The sequence below is a fragment of the Hippichthys cyanospilos genome, chromosome 10 (assembly GCF_059441005.1).
Source record: "Hippichthys cyanospilos isolate Australia breed blue-spotted pipefish chromosome 10, RoL_Hcya_1.0, whole genome shotgun sequence".
Lineage (NCBI taxonomy): Eukaryota > Metazoa > Chordata > Actinopteri > Syngnathiformes > Syngnathidae > Hippichthys > Hippichthys cyanospilos.
In genome coordinates, this window is record NC_142378.1 from 20,116,881 (window position 1) to 20,144,598 (window position 27,718).

The 27,718-nt window shown below is 40.5% G+C and overlaps 1 protein-coding gene across 2 annotated transcripts in view; it reads left to right on the forward strand.

Annotated features, from left to right (window-relative positions):
- Window positions 1–27,718, forward strand: part of agbl4 (AGBL carboxypeptidase 4) — a 434,905-nt gene that overhangs the window by 118,281 nt on the left and 288,906 nt on the right. The window contains exon 4 of one of the 2 annotated variants that reach the window (XM_088425985.1): window positions 13,975–14,116. The exons of the other annotated variant lie outside the window; for it this stretch is intronic. Coding sequence (XP_088282111.1) covers window positions 13,975–14,116 — 142 coding nt within the window. The remainder of the gene's footprint in view (window positions 1–13,974; window positions 14,117–27,718) is intronic. 2 annotated transcript variants of the gene reach the window in all.

Here is a 27,718-nt window from a genome sequence, read left to right on the forward strand (position 1 = left end):
CTTTGAAGTTTATTGTTACCATGTATGCTGTGCAATGCAAATGTACAGTATTGTCTCAAAAATAATATTAAAAAAAATCCTCCAAGGAGTAACTTGTATTTACCATTTGAGCCTGGAACGGGGCTCCTCCCACCTGTGGTCCTTTCTGAAGGTTTCTCAGTTTCCCCAGATTGAGTTTTTCCTTCTTCTTCTCTGTGCTTTTTTGGGGGGGATGCAGTTGTGTATTTGTGATGTTGTTTTTGATTTCTTTTTCAGCTGTGAAGCCTTTGAGACTGTGGTGATTCAGGTGTAAAAAAATAATAAAAAAACAAAACAAAACAAAAAAACAACTTGATTTGTGTTCCAGAAAACTCGGTCAACTCTCAATTTGAGGTACAATTACTGAGAATACTGTATTTGTTCCATATGTTATCCTGTCACCTTGGTGATGTGTATAATGGAACTGAATTGGTTCATCAGCTTTGCTATAGCTGCAGTAGAAGAGACCCTGCTCAAATTAAAAAAAAAAAAAAAAAAAAAAGTATATTCACAGATTATGTATACATTGTGTTCTCGCAAGCGTCCTCTCCTCCACCTTTGCCTAAACACTATAGCCCAGCCTGGCCGGGTATTGGAAAATCTGTGGCGTCGTCAGGAAACATAATTATTTCCTTTCTGCCCGTGTGCCTGCCAATCCCCATGGAGCTGTTTAGTGTGAAGGCAGAGATTTGACAGGGTCGAGGCAGGCAGAAAGAGGGAGGGAAAGGGTTGTGGGGTTGCACATTTATGTGTTAGAATCTAAGTGCTCGGTGTAAAAATGCGCTTGGATTGTTTTTAAGTGTGCACGTGTCTGTTTCAATACGCCAGTGGCGTTTGCCAGCAGGTCTGGTGACTGTGAGGGTGTGGAGTATAAGAGGTGGTGGTGGGTGACAAGCTGAATGCTCGCCCTTGGGCCCCCCAGACGCCTGGCTGCTGAGCTGTGGCGGAGGGTGTTGGGCGCGTGGGTGTGTTTGGAGAAGCGAGGAAGCCAATGTGTGTCTCTAAGCGCTCGGATTCTGCTGATCCAGCATCCCCCCCCCCCCCCCCCCCCCCCACACACACACACACACACACACACACACAACACACACTTTATGGCAGCAGAGCACGTAGGTCACCTTCTCACTTGCTGAATTTAATACTCAGCTGGAAAAGAGGCAGTGGGGAGAAAAACGAATGGTGGACAATCAGGAAGAAAGAAAAAAAGAGGGATGTAATTGTCTCTCCTTGAGTGGATTTTTTAGATCATTTAAGAGAGCGATTTTGGGGGAACAAGAAACCTGCAGTGTGTAGCGCACAGCGCACAAAAACATACACATTGAATGCTCTTCTGGTTGATTAGCAGTCGGGTCACCTTTCTCCAGCTGGGAGTGGGCTTCATTTAGATGAGAGCGATAAAAGCGGCAACACTGTATAGCTGCAGGCGAGCAGTAGATAGCAGCGGGGGTCCGCCATACTATTAGCAGGTTACTCCTCACAACAGCATTTCGACTACCTGACAACCATCAGTCTCTCATTGTACTCCACCCAGAGTGTGAAATACATTTTATTCACTTCCAAGGTGATAGTCTGTTGGTTCTTATCCAGTGGTGTACACATGCACATTGCAGCACAGTAAGCCGCAGTGAATAGCTTTAGTCTCCTTTGCAGGCACTCTCTTACATTGTATATTAGATGAGTTATTTTGCATATGCACGCCTCTGCCTGTAGCAGATTTATAGCGGCTACCGCTGTGACTGATGCTAAAGGCCACCCCCCCCCCCCAAGCTGGCTATAATGCAGTATAAGCTAGAAGGCATGCAGAGTATTTACAAATGTTGAATCTGTTAATACAGGCTTTATGTGAAGAAAAACTTTCTCATTTCTCACATGTCTTTGAAATCACGCAGATGAACTGAAGGGCAATGAGCAAGGGTGTTTTATGAAACGCATATGGTGCCTTTCTCAGTCTTTTGACTTTTGATTATGTATTAAAAGTTGGCATTTGGTAAAACAAACTGGTAATGGGGAAAGGTGTGCGCCAAGTGGAATAATTTGTTTGACTCAGTCGGAGTACATTTGATAAAATATAATACAGCTCAGTTTGTGTGTATGATGCAATGACTTATGCTTACTGTACAGTATGTGAATAAGCTTGTGCTTATGGTAAATGTGATGTTTCCTTTCAAACTTTCTCTCAGATAAATGAAGTTGAAACAATTCAATTCAGTTCTATTTGATGCACCCACATCTTGTAAGGATGGATGGACGGATTCAAGATTTAAAGAGTCAATCAATTTTAGATTCCAAACAAATGTATTCAATTATAAAAGATTTCTGCCTCAATCTATAGAAATGTGAAGAATCATTATGCTACTTCAGTCTGCTTAGCTAGACAGAATAACAAAGGTAGAAAAGTGTCATGTTTGTTCATTTTCACATTTTATAGGTTTTTAGGTTTTTGTATTTTATAAGGAACAAACCTTTTTCCACTAAAATAGCACGTGGACAACTGCTACTCTTTGAAGCTACCTATAAATGGTCTAGCTTTTGTAATATAAAGTAAGATGAAACAAAAACTTTTCCAACATTTCCCAGGAACTAGCAATACCAAAATATTATGTGAAAAAACTGTTTCCCAAATGAAAAATATTGACATTTCTCAGTACATTAATTACACGATATGAAAATACACTTTTTCAAGTGAGCAGCTGAATTGAGAGTTTGGACAAAGCATGAAACGTGTGCCAGTTCGGTCAACTCTGAGCATATCAGAAGCATTATCAGTCACAATTGTAACACATTATTTAGTACAGTATAAATAAATAAATATATGTTATCTTTATTTATTTACAATATATGTAAAATGTTTTTGTGAATTATTTTGGTGTTTGCATACAGTAAATTAATTTGTATTTCGTCTTGTTCTGTTTTTTTTTTATTGTTTTTGTGAACATGCTGAAGTGTTCTGTTGTTTTGACTACAGACCATTTACTTCCTGTTCTGTAAGAATATTTGATCCTCGTTAGCACATTTAATTCACGTGTGTGCACAAAATATATAAAAGTGCATTAGAATGAGGATGGTCGACCTTGAGGATGGAAAAAGTTATGAATATAGACGTGACTGAACACTTTTTCTGGTGTTAATCTATTTAGGAGGAAGGCGGCAGAAATGTTTATCACAGCTTCACCTTGATTAAAACTCATGATAGGGAAAAGACATTTTTAATGCTTACACAATCAGCAGATCAGTGATATTCGTTAGCAGAGGAGTGAAACTTTGAACCGAATTCACAGCCATGTGGCTTTCGTGCGTCTTGCAAGTGTGCAGAATGCGACAAGACTGCTTTCAATGAGGATGAGATGGTCAAATTTCCTCCATTGTTTGTTTTTCTGCATCCTGCTGAGCAGGCTTGACTTTCCTGAATGGGCTGCGTGGTGATGTCATGGCACAGCACGCCTTCGACTCATGATGGAAGCTGTCAGGAAACAGATATACAGTGATCCCTCCTACTTCGCGGTCTCAGATATCGCAGTCTCAGTACTTTGCGGGATTTTCAAACGTTTGAAAAAAGCAAAAAAAGTACGTTATACAGTACTGTATTCATCAAATAACTAAGTAATATTAGTTAATAACTATTTTAAGAATTCTTCAAGCGTTAGAGTTCGTGACTTTTTTTATCTTATTTTGAAACGCATGCTTTTATTTTGTCGGGTCGCGTTGCATTTCCGTCTCTTTTTACGTTCTCTGTGCGTCATTCAGCTTGTTACGGTGACGTAGTGAATGACAACGTAAGCTCATATTTATCGTTCATTATCATTTATGTTGATAACGCACGCTACTGCCTATGTTTAGTTAGCGATGATTGTTTATTCTGTTTATGTGTTCGTTTGTGTAGAGGTTGCACTTTATAGTTAGTTGTTAGTTGTTGCTAACCCGCTAATGTCGGCTAAAAATACATTAAATTCATAGATTAAGTGTTTATATGATAGTTTACTGACTTTAACATTGTTGTTGATTTATTATTCAACAGATACTACATGATACACCATACATGAGCCAAAATAAATGTGAAGTTCAACGTGATAACTTGCGTACTCTTTCACCGGAGTCTTGGTGCAGCTAACCAGTCCTGAGAACAAATTCTCAAAGAACTAAGTAATATTAGTTATTTAATGAATATACAATAATGTTAACAATGTTAATAAGGATAATGTAATGTTAAATCATAGGAGAGAGGATATAAAATATGCAAAAAATACAAAAAAAAAAAAGGATTGTTTATGGTTACTGCAGCTATATTGGGGCGTACATAGAAATGTAGGAACTGATACCCTACTCTGCGGGTTTCAGACTTCGCGGGGGGTTAACACACCCCATTAACCGCGCAGTAGGAGGGATCACTATATATCTTTTTAACTTTTATAATCAATTTGCGGACAATTTAAATTGATGTGAATCATTGTAACTGAGAATACAATATGTGTGTATATATATATATATATATATATATATATATATATATATATATATATATATATATATATACTGTATATATATATATATATATATATATATATATATATATATATATATATACTGTATATATATATATATATATATATATATATATATATATATATATATATATATATATATATACTGTATATATATATATATATATATATATATATATATATATATATATATATATATATATATATATATATATATATATATACACACACACAAATGCACAAACATGCTTAGCTATCAGATTTTGGAGATATACTGATGGCGACGAACCAGTAACAGAAGACATGCTCAAGTTGATGCTAAAATGATCAAGAATTGTCATGCAAAATACATCACTTTTGGATGATAGGTGATACTCAAAGAACCCATGAGGGACTGATTTCCAGTCACCTTTTTAGGCTAGATTTGCCCACATATCATGGAACATACACATAGAAATGGGAAAAAATATTACAACAATTGAATAAATTAAAAATATTTTAAAATTGGGAGTTAATTTTCTATCATCCTGTATATACTGTATAGTTTTATATACTATACAAATTCAGGTGAAAAAAGAAGAGAAAAAATATGTTGTCGAGTATGTTTGTGTATGCTGGATATTATTTATCTGATTACAGGAAAAGGGAAAATAATGTGTGTCAGATACACTGCTAAGCAGCTACAGTCAATAGAGCTATCGTTTGAAGTGAACAAATGCTTTTACTGCCGTCTCATTTCTTCTACAGCAGTAACTAAGGACCCTCACACAAAATGACTCTTTTTGATTCTTTAAGATTCTTTTTGGAGAGGCACAATGGTTTTGTGTGGACTTTTCTGGACTGGGCCAACAAACCAGTCCAAAAAGTCAAATTTGTCCGTGCTTGTTTGCTTTTATTACAGTTTTATTTTATTACAGTTCTCTGCAGCTATAGATGTAATTCATTTTGTTCTGTGATCTGGCCTGTTACGAGCATTTCTATAAGAGTCGCGTCAGTGATTAAAAGGGTTACAATCAAGATTACTTTAATTCACCCAATATCCTGAAAATGTTGAATGCTTTTTAAAAGCAGAGTTGCATCAGAATATGTGTTGCGGCACTTTGAAAAAGCGAGTGACAAGCATTCCCCTTCTCCATCATGTGGCACCTGCGTCTGAGGAATTTCAATAGATTGTGGCATCTATACTGCATTGTGGGCTGTTGTTGCACAAGATCATGCCTTATCTTGACCGGGGAGTGATGGTGTGGGGCACTTGTTGAGTGGTAAAGCCACTGTGGTAAATCCTTCTGTTTAATCTAAAATCTGTCAAATTCACTTACCATTCACAACTAACAGCAAGTGTCTTTGTTACACAACCTGCACCTTAGTTTGTTGTTTGTGCCCTCAAGTAGCACCCACAGACGCAAACATACACACCTACAAATTGACTGAGGTGGTTGTGTTAGTCGTCTGTCATTCAATATTAGTAGCTAGCGCCTTTATTACCGTAGGCAATGAGCAAGTGTAGGGGTATGAAAAGTTTGATTGAGTCAAAGGCAGAAGACAAGACAGAATACCTAGGTAAAAAATGGGTGCGAAGAACAAATGTTCATCTGTATTTGCTTTCAAATATTGAATGGACGGAATGTTGAATGGACTCAAAAACCTGTTTTGTCATCTCTGTAGACATAGGCACACACACACACACACACACACACACACACACACATACACAAGGTGGCTCCATGGCACAGTGAATAGCATGTCCACCCCACTGCAAATCCATGTTCACAACAGCAAAAGCACAATCAGTCATTCATATCTGATAAAAGCAGCAGTTTCCATGTTCTCCATGCTGTCGCCTTTATGCAATGCAGGATTCTTTTTTTGTTCTGATGAACCTGAGTTAGTCTTGCAATTTTCCGTGCCGGATTCCGAATTCTGTTTCAAATAAATATTGATTTCTTCTTGAATTTTCCCCAGAATATTCTATTTTAACAATGACAACAATGATCTGGGGCGGCTCGGTGGAGCAGTGGTTAGCACGTCCGGCTCACAGTTCAGAGACTGAGTTCAAGTCCACCTCACTCCCGCCTTCTTGTGTGGAGTTTGTATGTTCTGCCCGAGCCCACCTAGATTCTCTCCAGCCACTTTGGCTTCCACCCACACTCCAAAAACATACACGGCAGGTGAATTGGACATGCTAAATTGTCCTTAGGTGTGATTGGGTGCGTGAATGGTTGTTTATGTTGTGTGCCCTGCGATTGGCTAAAAGACAGCACGGAGAGCCTAATCATGGCATCACAAGAACTGGTCCAAAACACAACATCATTAGAGGCTAAGCACTACCATGCCACACAAAATCCCAGGTGTAGGCTGTGCACAGGACCCCCTAAAAAGGTACAACACATCATAGCAAGGTGTTAGGTGCTGGGGGGCAAGGCATACAAAAAACATGCAAATAATTGCATCCAGGTTTAAAACATTAGCCTGACACTTTATTTAATTGATTATTTTTAATAGTTGTTTACCTGCTGTTATGAGTTTTGTGTACCGTCCTCCTGCTCATTTCTCATGTCCCTCCAGTTTCTACTCTGATCACTTTCCAAAGAATCTTTTTTCGAACATTTCTTCCCATCAGTCTGCCCGTCCGTCTGTCCATTATCTTGACTGCTTATCCAGCCAAATACCTGATAATATTGGGGTTAGTTTTTGTTCATTTGCTTCAACCTTCAAGATTAAATCAATGGACAGTCCAATGGAAAAAGTCAAATTGAATGCAAACATGAATAAAATTATGACAGCAGCTTATTTTCCATAACCAGGAGGGGAAAAAAGAAAGTTTTCTCTGCGGGATTAGATTATGCGACAGCCCAGCAGGGTTGAACAAACATAGGTTATAGGAAAAAAATATTTTCATGTGTCAATTAACCCCGATGGCCCAAAATAATCTGTCATTCTTTTTATGAAAAATATTAATCATTAAGTTGACTTACTGCTGTCTGTTGGGGTTGATACTCTGAAGATACTTTCTGGAAAAATGAAATGAACTGAAATAGTGGAATTGCTGCAGACACAGTTGTGAAATAGATGGAGGAATGATTGCAAAAATGTATTAACAGTAAACTCAATTATTTTGTTATTTACTTATGTCATACACTGCTGATTGGTAGCTTAAAATTTAGTCACTCATTTTTAAAAAGTTAAAATAATCAAAACAACCTTAGATAGTCTACTATGTGCCACTTCGCCATGTCCAAAGACAAACACACCATTTTCTTATCTCACGAGGAGTGGCTGTTTTTGGATAGGTTTAGCGTACATTTCTGTGACCATTATTCATCATCCAGATGGACCTTGGAAGTCATTCAAAACTAATTTTCTGCAAAGAAAGTTGGTCTGATTTGATTTTATGGAGCATTCACATTTTGAACTTCCACAGTATTTATTTGTATACATATGGTTGCAGCCATAATATGTTTTTGAGACCAAGTACCAATACCAAGCTGTGATACTCAGTACTGCCTTCTTATGCAGCTTATATGGATATGGATATATATGGATTTTATGCAGTGTTGTCCAAAAACTTTTTAAGTAACAACTTGTTGACAAGTGACATAATGGCCATACCCTGTGATAGATAAAAATAGGCAAATTGTGCTTCTTAATTCAGATTCCAAAAATGCAACATTAATCGCAAATATTTGTATACCTGTGTGAAACTCCATGAGCAGTCGCCTTACTGAGGTGGAGGGGTTTGCGTGTTGTCTGTGGCATAGCAAACGTAGCAAACAGGTCCTACATGAAAAGCAAGGTTTCTCTGTGGTATTAGATTATGTGACAGCCCTCCTCGTTCCAGACTACGAATGGCTCAAAAACCCCTTATGGTGGGAATGATAAATGGAGTAAGGTTTCTCTTGCACATGCACTGGTCACTGGAGCACCCATCAGTTGCCAGGCCTGCAGGTGGGGCTAATTGACAAGCGCCCATGGGACGTGGCCAGGCTCAATCCGAAAGGACAACGTGGATCCATCTTCGCATGGGCTCCCAGTCTGTGGAAAGGGCCAAAGGGGTCGAGTGCTATGTGAGCCGGATGGCAGCCAAAGTTGGCAACCTTGACAGTCCAATCTCCAGCTACAGAAGCTAGCTATAGGGAAGTAGAATGTCACCTCTCGGGCCAGGAGGAGCCTGAGCTGGTGTGCAAGACTGTGAAATTCCGAGTAGATATAGTCTGGCTCTCCTCCAAACACAATTTGGGCTCTGGTACCAGTCCTCTCGAGAGGGGTAGGACACTCTTCCATTCGGCAGTTGCCCATGATGAGAGGGGCCGAGCAGGTGTTGGCATACTTGTTGCCCCCCAGCTTGGCACCTGTACAATGGGGTACATTCCGGTGGACGAGAGGGTGGCCTTCCTCTGCCTTCAGGAGGAGGGATGGGTTCTGACTGTTGTTTGTGCCTACGTACTCTGGAGGCAGCTGACGGGCACCTGCCAAACGGAATGCGCCTTTGATGGTCCCCCGTGGCAAACACTCGGGTGTGGGAGAAGTTCAGGTAGGCCATGAACACTGACTTCCAGATGGCTTCAAGGAAACTCTGCTCTGCTTGGGTAAATTAGCTCAGGGGAAGGAAGTCTGGGCTTTTTCTGAAGCTGCTCCCCCCACAACCCGACTCCAGATAAAGCAGTAGATGATAGATAGATGGATGGGTATAGAACATATTTATCAAGCCATCCATTTTCTATAGCCGCTTATCTTCACTAGGGTCAATGGCTTGCTGGTGTATATCCAACCTCTCTCAGGCAGCAGGCGGGAGGCACCTTGAACTAGGTACCAGCCACTCAATAGTATAGTATAGTATTTTAAATATTGTTTTTGAAGTTGTATTCCCCACTACTGTATATTCAGTCAGGCTTTGAGTCTCTCTATTTTAGGTAAACAGGGAAAAAATGATAGTTCTCCCCTTCAACCCCATTCTAACTTGAAATAGGTACAATGTTATTGTTTACTCACATTTTTGTATCTCTGTGTGCAGTGCATTTGCTCGCATGTCCAATTCTCTCCAAGTCTTCTAAACAAGCTGAGTGTGCAGTCAGTTTCATTCTATTTTATGCAACTCGATGCACACAAATCATTGTAGGAATTTGACACAGTCACACATGCACACACATGCATGCACACACACGCACACACACACACGCACACCTAAACACACACACACACAAATGCATGCATATGTTTGGACACAGACAGCTTGTTCTGTTGACTTGCTAATCAAGAGTTTTATTGTCCCTCACAATACTGGATAATTAGATGTCCTCTGCTCTTCTTGCCTCTCTCAATAACGGCAAAGAAATAGACCTGTCACTGTTTGGCCACTTGAAAATTCAACAATATTAAGCAGCAACGGCTTGCTTTGTGTCCGTGTAATGCACTGCATTGACAGTGTAGACACTTATAAAGGCACTGTCATTTGTATTATTTATTATTTTTTACTAGAATACTCTTTATGTGTTTTATTTGACTTCTATTTCTGACAGCTAAATGAAACTCAAGAAGTGTATGTTCAGAACTTGATATCGGTCAATAAGTATTCATATTAAGTGTAGTTTTCCAAGTGTTGGCTTCTTTTTGCTTGCTTGGCTGGCATTCTTTGCACTAGTCGGAAATGCAAATCAAACTAAAATAGTACATTTTATTTGCTTGTTGAAATAAAGGGAAATAACAATTTAGTTTCCGTTAGAAGAGCGCTTGAGCACCACAAAACAGAAACCTTATTCAGTCGAGCAAAATGAAGGAAAATTAAGAAGGACATAAAATGATAACAAAGTATATAACAGAGAAGACTGGAGAACAGAAGAGGCAGAATTTGTGGTCTTGTTAATCCCTATTTCTCTGATCTGGCATTTCCTTGGCAGATCTAAGCACAGCCGAATTCCAGTCTCCTTCCAGTACCCTCAATCTTCCTCTTAAAGAATTATACATTCCCTTTATTCATTGTCCTGACATGCTTATCCAAGTTCAGGGACATTGGGGTAGCTTGACTGCAGCGCCTTCCAACATAAATTGGACAGGAGGCAGGTTAGTCCTTCACCAGAGCAAATGAAAGTCTTTTACTCAAATGTGCCAGCGGTTCTGTGATTAAGCTGCAGAAATAACTCTATGTAATATCCCCTCATTAACATTAACATCAGTCAAGGACAGTGCGCAGGTGTCAGAGGTAAAATGTGTGAAGGGAACAGAGGCTATGTGCTAAAGTAGCCATGTTGGTCTGACGTGCATCAGGGACTTCATTCCAAAGACAGCGTGGTGCAAGGTAGCACGGGGGTCATATTGAGTTGTCACGGACCAATGATCTATTTCTTTACCTGTCAACCCCTCAGAGAGTCTGAGCCAAGAGAGGATAGCAGTGCTTCTTACCTCTTGCTCTTTGTTTATTCCCACAGTCATTCTTTCTGCAAAAGAAGCTGGCCGTGCTATAATATCTTTTCAAGTCGAACCCTAACCAAGCTTAAAGAGCGACTCCAGCCACAAATAGTCAAGAATTTGACATTTGCATGATTATTGATCTAAAACAGCTTGCATTTTCAATTTGATCAACTTACTTTAGAGAAATCGGGGAATAACAAACTACTGATCAAATGCCCCCTTAAAAAGTGCATTATGGCAACGCGCCAAGCCATCTTCCCATGACGTATGAGAAGGAATCGGGTGAAAGTTCTAAATCATTGTACATACATAGCTAATAATTAAAAAAAAAAAAAAAGACCTCAATCGCCACCAAAATTTACCATGGAATACTACCCGGTTCAACCAAATGTATTCAAAATATCACAGCAATTAGTCATTCCAAGGCACACTAATGGGGGAAATTAGATCATGAGCAGCATCTCCAATTCTGTCATACCAATTCTGCGAGGTCCTCTTGATAGTGCTCTGAGTAAAAAGGTAAAAATGCGCTATGTCCCGTATTTCCCCTAGTACAAGTTGACCCCCCCATACACACACACACAAACACACGCACCCTTGTTTTACTTCATTTTGGGTAAATTTGACAAAAATGCGAGTATAAGTCTATCCCTAACTTCAGTGGTTACATGGATCATGGCTGTCCAATTATCACACATGGTGTGTGTTATTAGAATGATAAAATTACGATACGTTTAGGCACATTTCTTCATTGTATATTGAATTACATACTGTTTTGTCGAAGCGGGCTTTGTCGTAAAGCCCTAAAAGTCATCATCACCATCTGACCATTGTTGTAAATGACGTGACAATGTTATTCAAAAATTGGTCTGGTTTCGAGGTATGCAGTAAGTCGATCCCCTTAATTTGGATAGCAGATATAATAGCAGAAATAAATACTGGAAAGTGAATTTACTACCTCACGAAGTCACTTGAGAAAAATGTCTCTAAATGACTGTGCTTTTGTGTTTGTCCTAAATGGATAGTTTGTTCAAATGACTTCTTTGCTGTAGCACTAGCATGGCTCTACTAAAAAAAAAATATACTGTGTGTTTAACATAGGCCAACAAATTTGATTTTTAATTTTGAGTGTAAAGGGTTAAAGCAAGACACTATTTCACACTTTGTGAATTGAAAGAAGACCGTGCAATTTCATAAAATACGCATGGTTAAAAAAAGGTAGCTTGAACCAAAACACTAGCTTCCATCTGTATTCACTGTTTTATCATGTAAAATACATAGAGCATTGATTTGTTAAAATTACTTCAAAGCTGTCTTGAGTGCACTGCAATCCCCGAGCCACTATTATATTATTATTATATTATTATGATTATTATATAATAGTAGAAAGACAAATGATGTTTTCTCAGACACTTGACAACTCTGCTCAATCGGATCTACAAAATCTGAACGTACGTTCTTTTCTGTTCCAGTTATGAATGTCTAATCAAATGCTCCATCACATGAATGCATTTCTAACAAAGACAAATGTACTAAGGTTTCCCACTGCAAGTAAAATACAGCCATTAGTCCACAGACAGCCTGAGCCTCATATTCTGTATAGCAGGTGCTAACGTGGTGCCCGCGGGCACCGGGTAGCCCACAAACATCACATGAGTAGCCCTCTAGGCCTGTTTTTCAAATAGGTTACAAGTGATAGATCATTGTGATTTCAGAAATTTTACAAACAATAACGCATATTAACATATACTTATTACACCTGATTTACATATTTACTACAGCTGTTCCTTAATTATTGTGAAAAAACATTAACATGATCGGTGTCTTCACAGTAACTGGTAGCCCTTCGTATTACTCAGTAACAAAGAGGAAGCTCTTGGTTTCAAAAAGGTCGGTGACCCCTACTGTATATCTTATTTAATAAAATATGAGCTGACAGGGAGCTTACGCTATCCTGAATCATGGATCTAGTGATATCTGGTTGCTAGCTGCCCCCGAACAGGGCAAAAAATGACCTACCGTAAAAGCAGCAGCAATAAAAAAGCAAAAGTTTTAACAAAACAGTCATACAAGGATGCCTTTGGTCTTGGATTTTGGTGACTTCCTAAATCAAGGACTGCTTGTGGCAGCCCCCTCCCCATGTTCTGTGAAAGTCACTTTTTCTCATGTTGCGCACATTCTCCTACAGCAAACATAGCCAAGATCACATACTGTAATTACTATTTTAAACTCTCGAGCCCCTCCATGAGGACTTAGCTATCATCATAATGTACGGACAACTGTACATACTGTCAAAAACTGCCCCAAACAAGCTTTATTTGTAACAACAGTACGTGAATGAATTAAAGTGAAATGGGCGGTGTTGGTGCAGACTTTCTTTAACTTATTTCTTTACCTGCAATTATCTACCCAAAGCATGCATGTTAAATCATTGCTTCTCAAACCGTGGGGCAGGCGAGGTGATGCCAGGTGGGAGCGCGGATCACCCTATGGAAAAGTTTTCAATAAAATAAGATTTTTTATTATTTTTTTTTTATCTCAGGCACCTTGATGCAGTGGGTTATTTTTTTCTGCTTTATACAAAGCTGTAAACTGTATAAATGCTGTAAAAATGAATTAAGTTTTGAAAGATGATTTATATTGTTTTTTGCTCTTTTGTTATGTTAAAAATGATACAGGTTCAGGTATACTCATAATTTTATAATTTTATAGATAATGAATGTATCTATAGTCAGTGTGTTGAGTGTGTGTGTGTTTGTGTGTGTGTGGGTGTGTGTGTGTGTGTGTGTGGGGGGGGGTAGCAGAATTTGTAACCATATGCACACAAAACATGGAAGTGAAAAAGTAATAGTGATAAATACATAAAAATGACAAGGATAGCATGCATATACATGCAATACATGCATATTGTGATAAAGGTGACAGTTAAAGGTGATTATATAAACTACATTGCAACTGATTTCACATGCATTGTTGTTTTATCAGACCCTCAAAATTTCCCTTAGGTGTGTTTATAAGTTTGCGTGGTCGTTTTTCTCTGTGTGCCCTGCAGTTGGCTGGCAACGATTTCAGGGTTTACCCCACCACCTGCCCAAGACAGCTGGGATAGGACCAGAATACCCATGAACCTTGTGAGGACAAATAGTGATGCAAATGGATGGATGAATATTTTATTTCTAAACCAAAATGATGATGTAAGTTAAGCTGATAAAAACAAAATGCCAATTCTTTATCTTTCATCCCAGGCGCCTATTATTGTTAATGACTGGAGGTGGCATAAATACTGTATAATTCAATTACCTCTTATCCAAAAGGAATTGTTTCAAATACCAACCACAAAAAGTATAACCAGGTAAGATCATCCGCTCAGAAATGAAATGACCCTTTAGCCGCTTTAATAAAATAGCAACGAGGGGATGTTGCAAACTCCTCCAACTAAGTTTTAAAATGCACAATCCCCGAGTGTATACTAGGCCTCAGATAGACAAATACAATAAACAGTAAAAAGTCTTGCTATTTGTCTCATTTTCCATATAATCATCATCTCTCGAGTGTATACTTCAATACTTTCCTGTGAATACAAGTTCAAAAGAGGAAGCCTAATTTGCAATAAAGCAGCACAAATATCCTCTCGAGGTACACTCTCACTTAGCTGGGGAGAGGCGCACTTCACTTTGTTTCATTTTGTATACTTGTCACTGCTATTGGTAGAAAATTGTCCATATCCCTATCCCAAAGTCCTCTACAGTCAGCAACTTTGAACACACGTGATAAGAGATTATTATGTCCAGCACTCCTTAGGGTAATCCTTCAGACAAAACACTATGACATATTGCTTTGGTATTTGTTGTTGTGTAATTAGTGCTATGGTGTTATTAGTCTTGAGATGTTTGTCTTTCAAACTTTTAAGGACAATTTTATAAGCATGATTTGTTTCACAGCCCAAGGGAGACAGTTTTTTTTTTTTTTTTTTTTTTTTCCCTGCTGCTTTTCTCTGTCAATGGCCTGAGCCCTCTCTGTCTTTGCTTCCAAGCTGTGAATATCTTTAATGATTACACTTTGTACAAGTGCCCAATTGCAAGCTGAGTGATGCATCCGGACAATTTACTTGTCTTTGAAATGGTAGCTATTACTTTTTTTTGTTGTGTTTGTCCCCAACAGACACATCAAGAACATTTTACCAAAGGTGATATCAAATGGGCAACACTGTGGAGTTTGTGGTTGACATATCCACATATCTACATGGTCATGTTCAGACTCAAATACTGTAATACTCAATTACTATATTCATGAATGTTTTTGTTTTGTTTTGTTTTTTTATAGTTAATGACCTGAGACTGGTCTGTAGTAGTAAAAAAAATTAAATAAATAGGGGGGGGGGGGGGGGGGTGAGCTGAAAGGGGGAGCTTTCTATTTTACCAGTCGAATTATGTTCCTGCCCTCACTTTGCAGGTGCATCACAATAATCTGATCATTTGAATAAGGTGTGGCCATCGTGTTTAAGGCTTCACAATTAAGGCCTTGTATAAATGTAGCTGGGGTTCTTGCAAAAACTAAATGTCTACGTTTTACCCTATTTGCTATACGTGGATGGACTCTTTTTTTTTTTTTTTAAATCAAAACCGAATGTTTAAAAAACTTCAGGCCAAAGTGAAGATTTGCCCAAGACTCCGGTTTCGTAGTCGCGTGAAGCCAGCTTAAACGGAGTGTTATGCCATCGCGCCACTCTTCTTCCCGCCAAAGATGTGGATACTGGTGACATCAGAAGCCGGGGTTCTTTCTGATTGGACACGTCAGAGGCGAAAATTCTTTCTGATTGGACAGAGTTTGGCAACAAGCCGCCCAGCGACTTGGCATGCTTTTACACAAATTTTGAAGTGCACTATATGGCTTTGTAAAGATGTGACTTCTTTAAATAAGCAAACAGCATCGATGAAGGGGAGACTGCGGATGTAAATAAGCCGTTTACATGTAGACAAGGTCGAAAAGGGTAGGTCGGAGGTAGAGCGCCGACTTGCAGGGGGCTCGGAGGTTGGGCTCCAACTTGCAGGTGACTCGGAAGTCGGGCATGGAACACTCTCTCCTGCAGCCGCCTTGGCACAGGCAGAGGGGCGCACAGCCGCCTTGGCGCAGAGACAGGAACGGACAGCTGCCTTGCTGAAGGGACAGGAACGGACAGCTGCCTTGGCGTAGGGACAGGAGTGCACAGCCGCCTTGGTGTAGGGACAGGGATGGACAGCCTCCTGGGCTCAGGACTCTGGCACTTGCCGCTTCGACCTGCCGCCTGGGAGTTCGGAGAACACAGGAGAAACAAGAAAGAGAGTCGACAGCAACGGGAGAGGGTGCACATTGAGGGTGTGGCTGGGGACCATGTGAGGAAGACGAAACACAAAGTGGGAACTGCTACAGGAGGAAGTGACACAGAATTAGTGTGTGCTGGGACAGGTGCGTTGTGAGTCAAGAATGAGTGGTGAACCTTACCAGGGCTCCCCTGCCGGACGCCCCAAGAGGGACAAAAGGCGAATCGGGTGCCCAGGTAAGGTTTGTGGTTTTGTAAAAGGAACTGTCAGAATCTAAATCAATATCATCACGGTCTGAATCGGAGGGGCAAGAACAGGAATATAGGAAACTGGTGTCTAAATCATAATTTATTCAGGTTACTGGACTAGGATAAAAAAAAGTCAGACCGAAATTAGAATGAAGTTTGACCAAAGGGGAAAAATCCATGAAATTGGAAAAATCTGAATCTAAGGTATCGTGCAGAGAAGGTGAAAGAGGGTGCTTGGATCGAAATGTTGGTGGGTGAATAATCTTCAAGGTCGGAAAAGTTTGACTCGTAGAAAACGTGAGGGGGGAGGATTGGGGACCTCAGGAAGACTGGCAACGCGGAAGAAGGAAGTGTAGAGGACAGGTGTTAAATAAGGAATCGGATGAGAGGAACAAAGAATAACAGATAAGGGGGCTTACAGATGCAGACAGGTGGGCAAAATCAAACTAACTAGGCCTGACATTAGAGGAACAGAAACAGAAACCAAACAAGCAGAAAATAAAAGAACCTCCCAAAATAAACCCTATAGAACATGACAAAAACAGGAGGCTGAATATATACCAGGTCCCTTGAGGGCAAGCACTAAGGGTTTTGGGGGTGTGGGGGAGGGGGTTTCTTTATGCAGGTTAAGTTCCATACTTTCTTCATTTTTCTAATCACCTTGAGAACATCATACAAACATAACATTTTATGTTTATTGTAGTTTGAACATGGTGTTAATCGAAACAGATAGAATCAGATAGCAATATAACTGAAATTCTGATAATTGGTATGTTTTCACCTGGATGTGGGGCTCGTTGGCGAACGCCTAGTGGCGAGGCCTGGGCCATTGGGCCCAGCTGGGCTCAGCCCGAAAGGAAAATGTAGGTCCCACTTCCCATGGGCTCACCACCTGTGGAAGGGGACATAGGGGTTTGGTGAAAAGTGAGCTGGGCAGTAGCCAAAGGCACACCAATCCTTGACGACGGGAACTAGCTGTTTTGACATGGAATGTCACCTCTCTGGTGGGGATGGAGCCTGAGCTGGTGTGTGAGGCAGAGAAGTTCCGACTAGATATAGCCGGACTCGCCACCACAAATGGCATGGCCTCTGGTACCAGTCATCTCGAAAATGGTTGGCCTCTCTTCCACTCTGGACCAGCCCACGGTGAGAGGCGCAGCACCCCAGCTCAGCGCCTGTTCATTGGGGTTTACCCCAGTGGACGAGAGGGTAGCCTCCCTCCGCTTTCGAGTGCGGGGTGAATGGGTGGAAAAAGCTCTGCTTCAATGAAGTTCTGGTCCACCATTCGGCGTCTCAGGCGGGGAAAGCAGCGCACCATCAACACTGTATACAGTGAGGATGGGGCGCTGCTGACCTCAACTCAGGACATCGTGAACCAGTGGGCAAAATACTTCGAAGACCTCCTCAATTTAGACTGAAGTAGAAGGCGTTTGACCGTGTCCCGCAGGGAGTTCTATGGGGGGTGCTTCGGTAGTACGAAATACCAAGTGCCCTGATACGGGCTGTTCGATCCCTGTACCGCTGATGTCAAAGTTTGGTCCGCATTGCCGTCAGTAAATCGAACCCGTTTACAGTAGGGTTGGACGCCGCCAAGGCTGCCGTTTGTCACCGCTTCTGTTCATTACCTGTGCATTTCTGCCATTTGCGGATGATATGGTGTTGGTGGCTTCTTCAGACCATGGCCTCCAACTCATATTGGAGCGATTCGCAGCCGAGTGTGAAGCAGCTGGGATGAAGATCAGCACCTCCAAATCCGAGACAATGGTCCTCATCTGAAAAGGGTAGAGTGCCCTCTCTGGGTTGGGCTTGAAGTCCTGTCCCAAGTGGAGGAGCTCAGGTATCTTAGGGTTTTGGTCATGAGAGGGGGTAAGATGGAACGCGAGATTGACAGGCAGATGGGTGTGGCGTCTGCTGTAATGCAGACTCTGTACTGGTCTGTCGTGGTGAAGAGAGCTGAGCTGAAGGGCCAAGCTCTCTATTTACCGGTTGATCTACGTTTCTACCCTCATCTATGGTCATAAGCTGTGAGTCGTGACTGAAAGAACAAGATCCCAAATACAAGTGGCCGAAATGAGTTTCCTCCTCTGGATGTCTTGGCTCTCCCTTTGAGATTGCATGAGAAGCTCGCTCCTCTGCGTTGAGAAGAGTCAGTTTGGGTGGTGGCATCTGGTTAGAATGCCTACCGGATGCCTCCCTGGTGAGGTTTTCTGGTCATGTTCTACCGAGAGGAGGCCCCGGGGACGCTGGAAGGACTATGTCTCTCGGCTGTCCTGAAAACGCCTGGGGATCACCCCGGAGGAGCTGCATGAAGTGGGAGAGGGGAGTCTGGGCTCCCGTACTGAGGCTGCTGCCCCCTCGATCTTTTTTTTTTTTTTTTTTTTTTACCGCTGATCAAAATAAACAATAGGGTAATAATAGATAAGAATAGAGTTGTTGTAAGGAGCTGTTCTTTTTCTGTAACACGCATCATCTTAACATATTAGTACATACAAGCAGAGGATAATGGATGGATGGATGGATGGTATGTTTTCAGAGAAGACCATTCGGGTTCAAAGTTATCTGGCCACCATACTGCTGCTTCTCAGGCGTTCTATCCTGCCCTGGGCTACAACCTTACTGACCTTGTTCTCATCCTCTTCTATCACTGTTGGCACTGGCTCATTCACTCAGTTTGTGTCACCCTTGCTCATCTTTTCAAGAAACAAGTGGTCAGAAAAAGAATTCATTCATTCAGAGTCCACGATCACCCCTCTCGCCTTCCTAAGTCTCCCTTCTGCAATGATTGTTCTGAGTGGGGACACAGAACCCTCATGCCAGTCCATCCGGCTCGTTGGAATTTCCCTTAGGCAGCTTTTGAAGGTGCTTTCATTTAATCATTCTTTAAAACATTTTTTTTTCTTTTCTTGACTGCAGTGCGAGGTCACAGAACACATCAGTGATGCTTTCCGACTCACTGACCATTTAATTACACGAAGGTCCATTTTCCTGCTGCTCCTTTCAGGCCACCTTTTATTTCTTGTGGACAAGGCCTCTGGCCCTATCCCATTCCTGCACAAACCCTCAGAGTTGCAGTGTGGCAATAATTTCAAGGGTTTTAGAGCATGACTTGATGTCATTTAAAGCTTGCTTCGCCTTTCATCAAAGTCCCTGTCCTTGACAAAACAAATTTTCTTGCAGCAAACTTTAGCACTATACAGTGAAATGATGATCACAAATGTTTTTTTTTTTTTGTTTTTTTTTACTGCTGATCAAAATAAACAATAGAGTAATAACAATAGTGATAATAATAGATACGAATAGAGTTGTTGTAAGGAGCTGTTCATTTTCTGTAACACGCATCATCTTAACATATTAGTCCCTTTGTGCATTGTGGGTTTTCAGCTCTGGAGCAACTACAAAAAAAAAAAAAAAAAAGTCACATAGAGACAGAGTTGTAGAGCGAAGGATGAGAAGATCAGAGGTGGAGCAGAGCTCACAACTGAGTAGACGTCTGTGGCTACAGGCTACATCTGATAGTTAATGTCAAAACATTTCAGATACATTGCACACACATATGCTAGTCAATGTGTGTAAACTGTTCTCTCTCTCTCTCTCTCTCTCTCTTTCTCTCTCTCTCTCTCTATATATATATATATATATATATATATATATATATATATATATATATATATATATGTCTTATATTTACTTGTGTTTTAAACAGGAGAAGATTTTGAATTTTTATTTTTATTTTTTTAATTTTTTTAGGCTTTTCCATTTTTCAAAATGAACTGGTGTTTGGCACAATTTCTAACATGCCTAAGTTCTTAATTTCCAATCCCTCAAACACTTACTATCCCATCTCTTAAATACACTCCATACGTTTTCCCTGTATCACATTCACACAATGGTGGTGGTAAACTATGTTTTGAAGCCACAGCTGCCCAAGTGCTGGCTGATAGAAGTGTGCCTGCTGAAGGCCCCTCCAACCACCACCCAACAATCACACCAGCCTACACTAGGGTGAGGGACACTAGATCCACGGTGGGTGAGTGTCTTGCTTAAGGAGATAATGACACATGAATCAGACATGTCTCTGCCGGCCCTTTGGTTCGTAGACAACCCGCTCTACCTCCAGAGGCACGACCGCCCGCTGGTTGGATGGAAAAGGATGCACTCTCCTTATGGCCACTTTTGTCTTGCCAACATGAAATCAAAGCATGGAATGCATCCTATCCTGTTGGCCTGGCCGCTTGCATCTTATCTAAAGCCACCAGTCTCGAACTTTGATTTTCAATTGAATGATGATTTTAGTGTAGTTTAAGCTTTTTTATTTGGCAGCTGGAAAAGGTCAAGCTATTTATATTGTATAGTATAGTATTGTATGGTATTGTATTGTTTTATTTCCGATTTTACTCTAAGAACAGCACATTGTATGTAACAATGATTGTTTTAAAAATATGTTTAGTAAAGCAGTTGAGGTGAGTTGAGAAAGAATACAATAGTCATTTCAACAATGAGTTCATTTTCTGTGAGAGAGACTGGTGGGCTTCCCTTCGGTATTCCCTGGAGCGGATGTGTGGCTCAGAACCATGGTGATCCTGAGCAATATCAATTTTCAGGCTATTGCAAAACCAGATTCATAACCGGCTCTCAATGGCATTGATTCAACAGAAAGCAGCCTAAGCAGTGCCAAAGGCCTGAACACACTGAGCACAAACCAGCTGACTCATTTTCATTTCAAAGGTAATTTGACTGTTGTCTTTGGTTATGCAAACACTCAGTTTGATGTCAAAGCCACTATTTGGCCAGGGAAAAAAATTAAACTCTTGTAGTTAACTGTGCAAATACAGAGTTACAAGTTATAATTACAGCAATTATTAATGTGGTTTTGTTGACAACTATTTATTTGGGCCATTCAAATGAGTAATTTGTCAATCCTTTAACACTTTTAAAACAATATGTTCTTATAAAAAATATATTTCTCATACAAAAAGAAAGAATTCACAGCAAAAATTAATCAATTTAAATCAAAACTGATAAAAGCATTATTGCATTATACTCTTCTATTATAATATTAGTATGCACCATAGTCTGCATGTGGCGTTGACCGCTGCCTGAATAACCATCCCCGACTGATATTGACCTTTTTCGATTCCTGCAAAAGTTTTTCCACCTAAACGGAGCAGAGCAGATTTTTCAGTGCCTTATGTGCGCTGTGCTGCATGACATGACATCCTCTTGGCCAGCATGGATATGAAGGAACACTTGACATGCCTCCAAATGTTGTTCCAGCGAATCAGCGAAAACAGCCTCGTCATCAATGAGGTCAAGTGCCAGTTCGGCTTATCACCATTGACTTTCTTTGGGCACAACATGGACCAGGTGGGACCTCTGTCTCACCTTCACTCACCTCTTCATCATGGTGGTAAGGACCATCAGGTGTCCAGAATTAGTTCTCCTGTCATCAAATACCTCAGCAGAGAGGTGACACAGGTATTCATCGCATTCTAAATCACCCACTTTGGTATACCAGCTTTTTTTTTTGGGGGGGGGGGGGGGTTACAGCTTACATCAGAACTCTGGATGGCCATCGCTGAACGTTTGAGGGTGGAAATTCACCACACTACAAAGCAAACACCTACAAAGCAACATGATCTCTGAGCAATTGTATCGTATCATGAAAGCTGCTCTTTGGGAAAGCATCACAGATACCAACTGGGTTGACTGCCTTCCATGGGTCATGTTTGGTCTCTGGTCTTCTCTAAGGGAAGACTTTTAGACCTCATCTGCAGATCGTGTCAGTGGACATCATTGGCTAAAAACTCATGCTGAGCATGCTCAATGCATTTCACTGCATCTGATTTATGTTATTTAAATCAACAGTCTTGTGTTAAAAGGGAAACGCCACTTTTTTTTTTAATTTAGTTAAAAAGCAAATGTTTTCTTTGTTTTGATCTTTTGTTGATTCATCTGTGATATGTGCTGCTGGTAGAAAGGAGAATTGTGTCTCTTTAAAGGGAGCTTTTCATTCATGAGCATTGTTCAAATTACAGAGCCGTGCAAAAGATTTGGTTCGTTTATGAACATCACATCACTAGCTGCTGGTTGTGTATTGATCTGTTTTGCTGCCAATTGATGATGTGTTGAGGTGTTTTCCATGCTTATCGGACTGTAATCAGTCAACTGAGGCAAAACGACCACTTTTTGTTTCTCTTGATAGATCAGCTTTAGTCCATTTTTTAAAATGCATTATGTTTTTGTGCATATTGCATAGACATGGTTAGCCATATATTTTCTTCTATTTCTATTTTTACCCCATACAGGTTAGGGTGCTTTTCTTCATAATAACATTTGTGTTCTTCTGAGCCATTAGAAAGCTAAAGCCATTGTTTTTCCTGTGACTCCAAGCCATTATCCCGTTTTTCTCTTCTCCTTATCTTCTTGTGCTTGAGTTGTGGGGTGTAGTGAAGCGGTAGATGAGACTGTGTTGTCTGCTTTTACAAACAAAGTAAACAGAGCTGTTTCTTGTGGATACCAAAGACTCTTGAAATACAATCTGTGTTGCAGGCTACATTTTTTTTCACATCTATTCATTTACATCCTAATTTTTCTTTTCATGTCAAGGTCAAATCTCACAGCTGACTTGAAGGATACACCATGGCTGATTACCAGCCAATCACATGACTGACAACTGATATTTAGATGTTGCTGTTAAAATATAGACCTAAAGCTATCCATCCATCCTCTATCTTATTCGCTTTTGCTCACGAGGGTCGTGGGCATGCTGGAGGCTATTCCAGCTGTCTTTGGAGAATTGGTGGTGTACTTCCCCTGAACTGGTTGCTAGCCAATCACATAGCCCACAAGAAAAAACAATCTAAGGACAATTTAGTGTGCCCAATATATCTACAATGCATGTGGGAGGGAACCGGAGAAACCAGAGAAAACCCAAGCAGGAAGGACAGAGGTAGAATAAAAGCCTCAACATCTGAATATGAGGCAGCCATGCTGACCAGTCCACTACTCTGCTGCCTATACAAATAAATCAAATGAAATCAAAATAACCCTTTAAGGCCTAAAAGCATCAATACCAAGTCCATAAGGACTGTGTCCAACATGTTCTCCAAGTCACTTCACAATGTTCATGCAATATTGTTCATTCATATTGATTACATGATCATACCTTTACCTGTTCATGCCCCTCCACCCCCACCCCCACCATCAACTGGAGTAGGACATAATTTCAATTTGCACAATTCAGGTTTCGATAAATAAATAAATGTTATACTTTACTATGAGTTAAACACAAAACAATTTTTAAACATCCATCCATTATCTTAACCACTTAACCTCACAAGATTAGCCGTAGAGGTGTGTTTTATACTTTGACACCGGAAACTAAAGAAAACACAATAATGAAGCAAGTAAAGCAATCGAGCATTGTTTTTCTTTGGAATACAAAATGCATGACAAACACCTAGATTGTCTTGCTTTGCCCTTCACATCTATCTATCTATCTATCTATCTATCTATCTATCTCTATATATATATATATATATATATATATATATATATATATATATATATATATATATATATATATCCCTTTGTTACCATAGTGTGTGCGTGTGTGTTTACGTATCCTGCTGCTGTGTATACTAAGAGCTAAATACTAGCTGAATTCATGCATTTATGAGTTTACTCACTGTTAGTTGCAGTTACTCTTGTTGGCTCACTGTTGGATGTGGGTGCACAGCTGGGAAAAATCACACACCCCGCAAAGATTGACCGCCTCAACTATGGCGTTATATTTGTGCCACAATTACGCACGCGCGGAAAAAAAAATCAAACTGAGCGAGCGAAAACAGATTTTGAGAGCAAGAAAAAAACTATTGAGCGCGTAATGATAAGAGTTTGAGCGCGCGCCGATGGAGTTTGAACACAGAAAAAGAAATTGCTCGCTCAAAATTCCTCTTTGCTCGCTCGGGATAGCCCTCTCTCGCTCAACATCTCGCTCTCGCTCGCGATACTCCTCTCTCCCTCGCTCAACATCGCGTTTGCTCAACATCGAGCTCTCGCTCGCTCGAGTCGTCCTCTGCGCTCGCTCAGTTCTGTTCACGCGTTACATTTGTGCCACAAAACCAGCCAATCAGAGCTTGTAAAAGCACTTTGATTGACACAGCTTAGTATCCAATGAGATTGCTTGTACGCTATCCGTTGACGCACTCTCGTTTGCCCTGTGTTCACCCGAAAAGGGCAAACGAGTGTGCGTCAACACGGACTTGGGCTGGAGAATTACTTTTAATATTATTATTATTACTGTATTGTATCATTTGACAGAAATACCTTGTTAGTTTTTGTACTTTAATAATATAAGCCCACCCCTCCCGCCTACGTCGATGTGACGCACTCTCGTTTGCTCGTTCCGGGTGAACACAACAAGCAATCTCATTGGATACAAAGCTGTCAATCAATGTGCTTTTACAAGCTCTGATTGGCTGGTTTTGTGGCACAAACGTAACTCGTGAACAGAACTGAGCGAGCGCAGAGGACGACTCGAGCGAGCGAGAGCTCGATGTTGAGCAAACGCGATGTTGAGCGAGGGAGGGAGGAGTACCGCGAGCGAGAGCGAGATGTTGAGCGGGAGAATGCTATTGCGAGCGAGCAAAGAGGAATTTTGAGCGAGCAATTTCTTTTTCTGTGTTCAAACTCCATCGGCGCGCGCTCAAACTCTTATCATTACGCGCTCAATAGTTTTTTTCTTGCTCTCAAAATCTGTTTTCGCTCGCTCAGTTTGATTTTCTCCGCTCAATTTTTTTTTCCGCGCGTGCGTAATTGTGGCACAAATATAACGCCATACTCAACAGCTTGAGGGGAACTGTAGAAAGGGCCCCTTGTGTCACATCCGGGCATGAGGGGTGTCGGTGTGGAAGGAAGGGAATCCAAAAATGCAGGAGGACGAAGAGGGTGTGCTCAAAAGGTAGATTTTTTAAAAATTAAAAATAAACAAAACTAAACTCACGTGAAACTGCGACGGGTGACTGGGGAAAAAAAAGACCCGAGTAGGACTATGAGGTGAATACGTAGTGGGGTAGGAAACACTGGAAAAAAGCACATTGGCTGGGTAATATTAGCAATGATCCGACAATGGCTACAAAGAGACAGTAGCTTAAATACATAAAGACTAATTATGGTAAACACACTACAGCTCGGTGAGAACATGAGGCAGGGGAACCGGAATGGCTAACACGCAAGTTGCAGGGACTCGCGGACAATGGGTGGACCTGACGAGAGAGAAAAAGCAGAGGCGGCGGACACAAATATGAACTGAAAGGCGAAATAAACCAAAAACTCCACAAGCTAAATCCTTAACAGAAAAAACCCGACAGAACGTGACACCTTGTACGTCTAATCTTGCCACGGTTCCCGGGAGAAATAACAAGCAAAGAACTAGCTGCCATGCAACCGCGCCACAGATTCAGCAACAAGAGAGGCTATGCGCCACATGCGTCTGATCTTCTTACATCCGTGCTTCTTCCACACTGTTAACTACGAATCAAAATTTAGCAATGAAACTTTAAAATGTGAACGATTGTGGGATAATTGGAAAGATATTCATTTCATTACCGATTCTCATTGCCCAACCCTACAAGCTGTCTTGTCAGTCACTGTATTGATGGGCCTCCTGAGTGGGCTTCAGGAAGTGGTGCAGCGCAAAGTGGTTGACATAAAATTCAACAATTTGCAAAACAATGTAAAATTATGCCTGCGAGTTGGTCTTCATGAAACCAATATAACGTGATTGACAGAAAAATCAACTATTTTTTTTCAATTTTGAATATTATTTTTTCAAACTTATAGGTCCTTGAGTACTGTGGGCACCTGGATTCACCAGGTCAGACAAGCTGGTGGTAAAGGCAGTCTTGACAACAATGTGCACCAATGATAGTTAACCGTAAGTGGCAGACTGACAGGTCCACGTTATGCTGGCTGTAACGAGTCGGATGAAAATAAAATCTAATAATAGATGATGGCTCATGAGATTAAATGTCATCTTAATGGGGTATTCAACATTTTTTTTAGTAGGTCCATCCACATATTATATATAGTTTTTAAGGGAATTAAGTGTACATTTGGAATATATGAATAACTACTTTTTCACTTTTTGACACATTAGAACCCTTTTGTCAGAGCCAGTCAAATTGTTGCATTAAGCCTGTACCATTTCATTGGTCAACAGCAAGTAGCAAAAAATCCTGTCTGCTGCGAACAATAAATTGTGTGGATTTTGCTGCTTAAGCAATACACTACAAGCACAATATTTATCAGAATGCCTCAGACTAGGGAGTGTATGGAGTAAGATCACGGTCAAAAAGACTTTTATGTGTTTCACCATTCATAAGAGCATGACTTCCGCGAGTCAGGATCTTGAATCTTTCCTTTGGATTCGCAAATCTCTCCTTTGGATTCGTAGCTCTGATTATTAGCATTTATGGATCTGAGCCTTTGGATTTGAGTTGAAAGCCAACTACCAAACAAAAGCATTCAATAACTCATCAGGCTTCAATGTTAAGGATAATGTATGCATATTGTTAGTGATGCTCAAATGAAGCTTTTTTGGGTCATTTAGGGGCAATTTCTTGAAAAATTGCATAATTTTAGGAAGCCTCTTGCTAGTCACTGTACCTCAGCTGGCGGAAACGAGCACTGTAGTTGATTTGGGAAAAAAAAAAACCTTTTCCTTTACCTTGCACACACTCACGCTGAAATATTATGAAATAATGTTTGATTAATTACACATAAGATGTTTATATGTATTGTTTACTTATTTATTTTTGTGGGTTATGTGGCAGTTAATCTCTTAAGAAATGTAATGGACCAATTTAGAATTATATTAAATATGTTCAAACCACAAATGATTTTGGAGTCCCAGGTCATAAGCCTGTCAGTCCATGTTCATGTCAATATATTGGACATTCACATTGCAAACAATCAGCCGTTGATGTATGGACTAAGATTGCTGTCAAAAATACGTATGCGTGTTGACCAATAGCGGCGCGGATGATTTGCAGATCAACTGACTTTGCCTGGTAGCTTGGCGTGACGTCATGTCAATTTGCAAATTCAACTTAAAACCAAAGGCTCAGATCCACAAATACAAAGACTCAGATCCACGAATCCAAAGGAGAGACAAGATGAACTCTTGTCTTGCATCATACGAATGGTGAAACACACACACGTCTTTTTGACAGCGAGCTTATTCCTT